The sequence below is a fragment of the Ipomoea triloba genome, chromosome 12 (genome assembly GCF_003576645.1).
Source record: "Ipomoea triloba cultivar NCNSP0323 chromosome 12, ASM357664v1".
NCBI lineage: Eukaryota > Viridiplantae > Streptophyta > Magnoliopsida > Solanales > Convolvulaceae > Ipomoea > Ipomoea triloba.
Genome location: NC_044927.1, coordinates 21139818 through 21149766, shown reverse-complemented (window position 1 = coordinate 21149766; position 9949 = coordinate 21139818). Strand labels below are relative to the sequence as shown.

The following is a 9949-nucleotide window of genomic DNA, read 5'->3' as shown; positions in this document are numbered from 1 at the left end:
CTCACTGAGGTCCTTCCTTCTCCCTTCCATCTTCTTCTCTCTTCTTCTCCAAGAAGGAAGCCATGGCTTCCTTTCCCCTTCTCCCTGCATTCATCCATACACCAATCCATACACTACAACATACACAATCAAACAACACACGTGGTGTAAATCCGTACCCCCGTTTACATTTACACCATCAATAAGACTTCAAGTATTAATTACATATGCAATGTTGTTATGTAATGACATTTTATTTCTTGCGAATTGTCTATAATAGTTTTTCTATAAAGTATTATATATAACTATATAAGACTTAGGGGGCGTTTGGTTCACGGAATCTTGGATTACCTCAGGAAATAGGATTACCTCCAGGAAGGTAATATGAGATTTTGGGAATGTAAGATTACTGATGTGTTTGGTTTGGATTGTGGAATATAATATTACTTTGTTTGGTTAAGGGTTATATTTTAGGTTATATGGGACAATTTACTATAATGTCCTTATATATATATATATTATTTATTTATTTATTTGTGTACCTTTATTGTGTGTATTTTTATTTATTTATATGTATGAATGTATTGATGCTTAATATTAAAAAAATAAATATATAAATATACACACATGTATATTTGATTATATAAACATATATTTATTTTATATATGTTATTGTGTTATTATTATTATTATTATTATTATTATTATTATTATTATTATATAAGGATTAGTTAACAAGGGCAAAATTGGAATAACCAAGGTAATCTTAGATTACCTAAAAAAACGGGGGTAATCACATTACCTTGAAACATTACCGCCACATCAGCTTTGAGGTAATCTCATAACTTGAAACAAACAAGGTAATATAACATTACCAGAATCAGATTACCTAGGCAATCTCAGATGACCCGAACCAAACGGCCCCTTAAAGTATTGATGATATCTACAATTATGTTATGTTATTACTTTATTTTATGCAAATTGTCTATTATAGTTTTATTATAAAGTACTACATTTATGATATATAATATTATATATTAGACTTAAAGTATTAATTATATATTTAATTTTACTATAATCCATTTTTATTATATCCGACCAATGAAATGGGCTCACAGGAGACGATCCCTTTATTTTATGCAAGCCAGTATAAAAAGTTTTGTTAGGTTAATAATGTTTGATGCTTTTTGAGAGTTAAATTGTAGCACAAGCAATCTAAGGGGGTGTATTCAATCACGACTTTCATGAACTTTTAAATACTTTTATCAATTTTAAAAGTTTGGTGGTATTCAATTTAGACTTTTATAAACTCTTTAAAAGTATACATGTATTCAATTCAAACTTTTCAAAACTCTTTAAAAGTATACAGGTATTCGATTCAGACTTTTATAGAGTTATTAAAAGTCTACTAGTATTCAAAAAGTTACTGACTTTCACAAACTCTGTCAGAATAGGATTTCTATAGACTTTCTCTTCATTAATATAAATAGATGAAATCCAACCCTTCAACCCCAAACTTTTCAATATTCTCTGCAAACTTTTTTTCCTCTATCTAAACTAGGCAAATTTTCCATCAATTTCACGGTACGTAACAAATCTTTCACAAATATTTTTTTTTATGTTCAAGCAAATTTTTTGTTGCCATCACAACAAAATAATTATTGCGATCGCAGCTAAAAAAAATTGTTGTGATCGCAGCAACAAGAATCTGCTGCGAACAGTAGCAAGCTGCTGCTGTTCGCAGCAGATTTATGGAACAGTAGCAGCAAGATTGCTGCGGTGCATTTGCTGCAACCAACCAAATTTTTTAAAATTTATAATTTTTAAATTTTAGTTAATTAATATGTTTATAATTTTATATAATTGTATGTTTATTATATATATATATATATATATATATATATATTGTATTAAGTTGAATTTTGATAGTGATAGTGATGAATCTCCTTCACCTTTACCAATGAATGATGTAGATAATTTTGAACAACTGTTTGAAACTCAAGAACAACAACGGGAGCATGCAAATGAATGGAGGGCTAAAATAGCTTTGGATATGTGGAGAGACACCCAACAAGGCGAAACCAATGCCAATCAATGATAATTGTACTAACAAGATGAATATTTTAATTCGTACTTTTTTTTTTGAATGAAAATTTGTACTTTTTCATTCTAAACATTTTGATAATTATACTCAACATTAGTTGTTTCATTAGTTCAAGAAATATTTTTATTGGTTATATTTATAAAAATTGATTATATTTTCTTTATGAATAATATATTCTATTTTTGTGACATCAATATTTTTTTTTTAATTTCTACAATGCACTAATTTATAGATAATATATTAATAGAAGTTATGGAATGTTTGTGAGGATGTATTCAATTTAGAGTTTTAATGACTTTTGTAAACTTTTTAATATGAAAAAGTTTTTAAAAATCTATAAATGTTTGTTCTATGGATATTTATAAACTCTTACAAAGTTTATAAAAGTTTAAAAGATTCTAGGAAAGTTTACAAAAACTCTACAAAAGTCAATTAAAATTCATCACTTTAAAAGTATTTAAAAGTTCATGAAAGTCGTGATTGAATACACTCCCCTAAGTCTATAAGAGCATCCTTATCAATTGAGTTTTTCACGGTAATTGAGGAATTTTTGTAAGTGTGATTAGGAAAGAGAAAAAATGAGAAGGGAAGAAAAAAAAATACAAATCATATTTGAAAAGAAAAAAAATAAAAATAAAAAACATCCTGTCAGTCGCGCCGCGCCCAGCGGGCGCACTTTGTGCGCGTTACGCGCGATTCTCTTGCTTCTTTCAAAATCTGTGAATTACTTTTTACTGTTCCATGAACCCTTCTTTGCAGGATGAATTTTTTTCCTCTCTCACATGCTTCTCACTCCTCTAAATCAGCCTTCACTGTACCAATAACCCCTTATGATGCACTGATGTAGTTGCTCTAAGTAATATTAATATGTTTAACATATAAAGCATATTTGTTAATCTGTGATAATAGTTATACACTTATTAAGTCAAATAAAAAATTTACTACAATTTTTTTTTTCAAAATAAAATTTTACTAAGATATCGTAGTTTAGATTTTTTTTTAAAAAATATTTGTCTAAATGCTATTCGTATATTTTACTCTATAAACAACTATCAGTTGTCTCCAATTTTGGGGTAGTTGTGATTTTTTATCAATAGTACATACACCTAACATTGGAGAGGACAAATCACCTGTAGTTGTTTTATTTATTTATTTATTTTTAAATCCTTGTAATCTTTTGTTGGTTAGGGTCACAAAATAATATTTATCTCATGTACAATCTCGAATAATGGTTACCAATTTTTCTTGTTTTTCAAAAAAATTAAAAAGTAAATATATTCTACACTTGAGATACACACAAGTGACTTTCATAAATAAATAAATAATTAATTAAAATTAATAAATATATAAAAACATATAATACAAATATATACACATACATATATGTGTATATATTAATATTTCATATTTATTGCATTGATAATGATCTTTTTATTTTTTACTCAGTATTTTTTTTATTCCTTATTGTTTATTCCATTGTTCAAGAGTAGAGGAATAGAAAGATAATGAGTTTTGTAATTACTAAAGGATTTGATTCCAATAGTAGGATAATAAAAGTTGGCAAACAAACATAATATATAGGTTTCAAAACCCATAGTAGGGTCAAAAAAAAAAAAACCCATAGTAGGGTGTAAAAGTCCTCAACCAAACACACCCTTAGTTAAAATTATATTAGTGAATAGATTTCTATTTAATCACTTGAAAAAATTGCTGCCTCTACTACGATTACTGCCTCAGAGTCACGGAGAATTGTTATTTGGTAAGATGGATTGATCCTTCAAATCTTGAGATCTCTTAAATGAGCTCCTAATTGATTTTTTACTAATGTCAAACTGCATTGAGTAAAATTTCTAATAGCATAAACGGAGTTTAAAATTGCATGGAGCAACAGTCAAGTTTGTGACTCAATTCTCAACCCACCAAAACATAGGGTTCAAATGATTTACACTTATAACAGCAAAAAATGGCAATACCAGTCTGAAGCTAGAATCTCGGGAAATATATTACCTTAAAGCAAGTATATTTGCCATGCCTCAATTAAAATTAATGAATGACGGCTTCATAAATGGAAGGTAGGTGTTAACAAGAACCATGAAACATCGCTACAGAGTACACGAGCAGGAAATCACCGATATCATTTCTTGTCACAGAGTCGCAGATTTAAGAATACAGAGATCAAGAAATAAAACCAAATGTGTATGAAGACCTCCAATCTATTAGGCTACAACCTGACCAAATAGCAACTTGCGGATCTGCAGTTAACAGAATGGAGATCTAGTTAAAGTGTATACAAGTGTAAGAACTTGGCAACCTAGAGATATATAAATAATGTAGAGCAGGGGAATGACTCCATAGATTACTGATAACATATGATAGACCGATCGCAGCTGATTAATTAACTGGATAATTTTATCAAGGTACAATTGCTAAGGTCTTCCCTTTTCCTTCAACTTTTATTAGATTGAAGCCGTTAACATTTGAAATAACAATCAGACTTGTTGAAACCAGAAAATGGAAATGGCAACAACACTGTGGTCCTATGGAGCTCTGTAAAATGCTTGAGAGCACCTAACATGGATAGTGAAAAAAGGAGATAAATAAAAGGGATTTACCTCTGGAAGTTTTTTACGGAACAGAACTTCCAATCTTGCATCTAGAGTGTTTTCACACACAATTTTTCCATCTCGAGAGGCCAAGACCACTCCTCCAGAGCTGTAAAAAGGAAATAAGAAAATTAGTGAGACGGGCTCAAATAACAAAGTCAATTTCCACAGTTTCCATTTCGTAACAGAATGGGTCAAACAAACATACCAGAAAAGACCATGTGCATTATGATGGGAAGGAGCAGGTGGAAGGTGGATGTGGTCAATTATGATCTCAGGTGGGTGAACCCTTTCCTTTGCTGCATATTCTTCCTTTGCAGAGTCCAAGACATGTTCCACCAGGTGCACGTCATCTTTCCGACAGCGCAGTAAAACAGAAGGCTCTTTGAGCTTGAGCAAACTCTGCAACACAGCATGTTGCAGTTATAATCGAATGCAGAGAACTTCACAGACTACCAAGTCATCATTGCCAATAACAATACAAAACAAATGCTTGAAATAACAATGCATTGAAGCATAATTTCAGTTCTAAAATGAAAATATTGTTTTTAAATTAAAGAACAGTTTTTAAATTTATTCAAGTACAAGTAATAAATAGTGAGAAAACTGGCACTAGTTAGTGGAAGAATTCATGCAGAATGTGCTACAAGATACTTCATATCTAATAGTACAATGCTCTTAATAATATTACTCATGTTTCACACTCCAATACCAATAATGAACAAGGCAAGGTTAAATCCTCATTCTAAGTCATTTTTGGATCAAACTGATACAGAGGTCTTCTAGAGTTCTAGAAATGAAATACATATTTAAACAATGACATCCAAAAGGGGCATCATTGGGCTTATAACTAAGGTCTACATTGGTTAAATAACTTTTCATCACAAAGCTTACTTGTCCTGAGATTCTTACACCCAAAATACATAAACAAAAATAAGTGCTTGCTCTAATTATGAGTCTCGGACCATCCATAATTTGATTCCAAAACTAAGAGAAACGCATTACAATAAAAGATTTGCTTAACTTCACTACCTGAACAATAAGATCATGCAAAAGTTTCTTATAGCTGTGGTGGTCATGGCTCACATGCAAGAGCTCCTTTGATGCCGCATCTTTCATAGAGTTAACCAAGTCATCTTGAGCTTGAAGAACTTTGATGCGTGAACTATTTAGCTGCATGGAGTACTCACTGCAAGAAGAAACCACAAATTCAAGAATCTGTTTGGTAATATGAACTTTAAATAGGCATGCTCAGTTAGACAGAACAGCATACAATGTAATATAGATTCAAGTTAATAACCAAAGCCCATATATTAATAGTAGGTCTAGGTCTAACAAAGCTTCATTAAAATGTGAAAAATATCTCAAGAAGTTATTTAGAGTAAAAATATTCATATTTATTTATCTTTATTATGTCAACCAGAATTTCAAAGAAAATGGCAAACCTCTCATGCAACAAAAATACTTCTGAAACAGAAAAGGAAGGTGGTGAGAAAAGAGGGAAGGGGGCATTTGGCACTGAAGCACGTGTATTATGGTACAGGAAACCTTATATTCATGAAACCTATCCACTAAATAACTGTGTGAGACATTCTTTGATCATTAATAGAGGAGCTAAAAGTCTAAAACTGTATTCACCCTTTATCAGATAATTTCTACTTTCAATATACAATATAGAGTCAAAGCTGCAGTCATTGCCCTGCAAGCTTCAAAAGGTCTTGCAAAGTCTAGTAACCACAAGAATGAACAAGTTAAAGACAAATAATAAAAATCAATTTCTACTTCATGATCACTGAATTTAGTACTATCTGTAGCTTGTTAAATGTATTTTAGTAATCTACTTTGATCTTTATCTTGCATTGCTCATAACCTGATGCAAAACAAAGCCAATACAATGTGCCTATGGACTATTGCTAAAACTAAAAAACCGCATTAACCAGATCATCAGTTACAGTTAGTGGCAAGAGCAGAGCTGCAAATCAAGCAATTCAAATACTGGAAATATTGCAATTACATTTTCTTACGAACTTCGACTTGCTTCTCTTTGCGCTCATACTCTTGTCTGATCTTCTTCTTCTCTGCTTCCACTAGTTGCAGCTTCTCAATGTTGAATTCCTAAAATTAATAGCAAACGAAGCACATTCAAATTATTCCAATCAATTACTCTGTAAGTCGAAATTCCAAATAAACCAGTAATTACTTCTTCGGCGGAGACAGAAATCTCATTGGCCTTTTCCTCCGCTTCCTGGCGGATAAACCGGACCATCTGCTGGATCTGCTTGGATACATCTGCGTCGTTCATATTCGGATCTGGAATTGAATCGAGCCCAAGAAGTTCAGCGTGAGGCTCTTCGGAGTTCAGATTTCTCCTCTATTGTCTATTCTGAGAGTGGAGCATCAAGTCTGGACTCCGGAACGTGATTGAGAAGGTAACAGACTAAAAGCAGTTTTTGGAAACTTCGTTTTTGTCCTGTGTATTCTCAAAATTATGTTAAAACCACATAAATTTTGTCAAATTTGTACTCATCCTTACTCAAATCTTTCTTAGGTTGTATGCCATAGACCCGGCCCCCGGGTCCACCTTGCAAGGTGAACTCATGTTCATATTCATAAATTTAGTACTCTATATTCATAAATTTTTAATTCTATGTTTATAATTTTTAAACTCTATATTCACAATTTTTAAATTTTATATTCACAATTATAGAATTTTATGTTCACAATTTCAGAACTTTATGTTCATGATTTCAGGACTCTACATTCACAATTTTATAACTCTATATTCAATTTTATTTCAAAAAAAAAAAAAACTCTATATTCAATTTTATAACATAATTTTTGAATCTATATAAAAAAAATTGTGAATATAGAGTTCAAAAATTGTGAATATTGAGTAATGTAATTTTGTATATTCAAATTTAAATTGTGAATATAGAGTTCTAAAATTGTGAATATAGAGTTTTTAAATTGTGAACATAGAGTTTAAAAATTGCCATGCATCTTTCTTCTATTAGGCGTGTATGATGCAAGTTGGTGATGAAAATGTTGGTCCCAAGGGGATGGGGTACAAGTCTAGAGGGGGGGGGGGGGGAATAGACTTGTATAAGATTTTGCAAATCTTTTCAACCTCTCGTGTGTATTGAACTTAGGATGTTTAAGTTCGATACCTCACGAGGTGAAGACAAAGTTTTATGCGCAGCGGAAATATTATCCCCTTTTTGGTTAGCACGAGTTTGGGTTAGTTCGAGAGATGTGATTATATGCAGTGCAATCGAGAAGTTAGCGAGAGATAAAAACAGAAAGTAAATGCAAGAGAGATTTTTAAGTGGTTCGGCCAACCCGCCTACTTCCACTCTTCTTCCAGAAACTCCCTGGAAGGATTGCACTAAAAACTTCCCTTTCTAGTACAATAACGAGCGCTTGAGCTTTGATCACCAAGCCCGCCTCAAGCCTCAGGTTTTTCGCCCCGCTTCCAGTTACTCCACCTCTCGAGCACTTGACCTTTGATCACCAAGCCCGCGTCAAGCCTCAGGTTTCTTTCGCTCGGACAGCAGCCAGGTTACTCCGCCTCTCCTCAGGTTTTTCTCCCCGCTTCCAGTTACTCCACCTCTCGAGCACTTGACCTTTGATCACCAAGCCCGCGTCAAGCCTCAGGTTTCTTTCGCTCGGACAGCAGCCAGGTTACTCCGCCTCTCCTCAGGTTTTTCTCCCCGCTTCCAGTTACTCCACCTCTCGAGCACTTGACCTTTGATCACCAAGCCCGCGTCAAGCCTCAGGTTTCTTTCGCTCGGACAGCAGCCAGGATACTCCACCTCCCTTGCTTAATCCAAAGCAAGACGTTGTTGATAGTCACAGTTGAATGTAACAATCTCCAATCTGACCACAAGCTATCGTTGAATCAACTTTGATGTAGAGCAGCTTTGGTCACCTTCTGGATGTATGACAGTTTAGCTTTGTAACTCTCTTCGAACACTAAGATGTGTTCTCTCGCTGTATTGAATATCAGGATGATATTCCAAGTTAAGCACTTTGCACTGGAACGTTTTTATCAGACACCTCTTGTTAACCTCTTGACCTCTTTCACAACCCCCTTTTTCTTCTGTGTCTTTACGTCCTTATATATGAGAGTAGAAGAATAGTTCCGTTGGAGGGAAAACTATTCCGTTTGAAATTGGTCTCCCACGCCGAACATGGGTCTTTGCACAATTTCAGCATTTTTCATGGAGTAGTGGTCTTGTAACTTGAGCCTTTTGTTTTGTAGTGAATATTCCATATTCCACTTTCTTGAGTTCATGCTTCACTTGCTTCTTTTGGATAAAGTTACTCTTTTTATGTTCCCATCATTCCTTGTTTGGGGAATCTGACCACTTCAGGATTGGTGCACTTCTTGACCGTTTGTGGTGGAGGTCTGACGTGTCATCCACTTCCGTCCATTTTGAAACCTCCCGCTCAGCACCTCTTCAATATTTTATCTCCATGATATTCTTCTTCTCCAAACTTAGAGTATTTTATCTGCACATGTTGACTAACATTCAGCCTCTGGGAGAAGTGCCGGTTTATCGAGACCATAAAAGATGTCTCGACCACTTGATGTTTCAATCCCATGAATCGAGAGGTCTATCTCTCGAATATTCTTTACGTCTCGAACTCGATAGGTATATCGAGAGGTCCTTACCTCTCGAACTTGGCTTGTGTCTCGAGACTTAGTTGATGTCTCGTAGACCCTTATTCCTCCAGAGTTGTCTCGTGCCTGCTTCTGATCTATCTGTTTGCTTACAACACGAAAACTTCTAAGTTGTTCAAACAAGTTTACCTTAAGCTTAAATATTTCCCGAGTTGAGCTCAAATTACCCGGTTGTATTTTCGCTCTTAGTTTACTTATCGAACTTACATTGTTTTGCCTATGTATCGAGACTTGGGGATTCTTACTTAACAGTTGGTATCATCAAAACCTATTACATGATGTTCCTAACAATTTCCCCCTTTTTGATGATGCCAACACTTATACTTACTTATATGGCTGATTTGAAAAAGAAAAAGCATTGATTTTATTTTCAGCGCATATGGTAAGTTTGACAACAATTCTACTAAACATGAATAAGTAAACTCACGCAACACCCCCAGCAGAAGATATATGTATTAAGATTAAGGGAATGTTTACATAACAGAGTTTAGTGGAAAAGATTCAAAGAAATAAGACCAAGAACAACATAAGTATCAATACTTTGAAATAAGATGGAGTTTGGACCACGAGAGCTTACTT

At 33.5% G+C, this 9949-nt stretch overlaps 1 protein-coding gene across 1 annotated transcript; it reads right to left on the bottom strand.

Moving 5' to 3' along the window:
* Window positions 1-3937: 3937 nt before the first annotated feature.
* LOC115999735 (V-type proton ATPase subunit E-like) lies at window positions 3938-7111 on the bottom strand. The gene is made up of 6 exons (XM_031239635.1): window positions 6887-7111; window positions 6701-6801; window positions 5719-5875; window positions 4895-5088; window positions 4696-4795; window positions 3938-4335 (listed from the first exon to the last, which is right to left on the bottom strand). The coding sequence occupies exons 1-6, from the start codon at window positions 6986-6988 to the stop codon at window positions 4300-4302; spliced, it is 690 nt and encodes a 229-aa protein (XP_031095495.1). The 5' UTR covers window positions 6989-7111; the 3' UTR covers window positions 3938-4299.
* Window positions 7112-9949: the final 2838 nt, after the last annotated feature.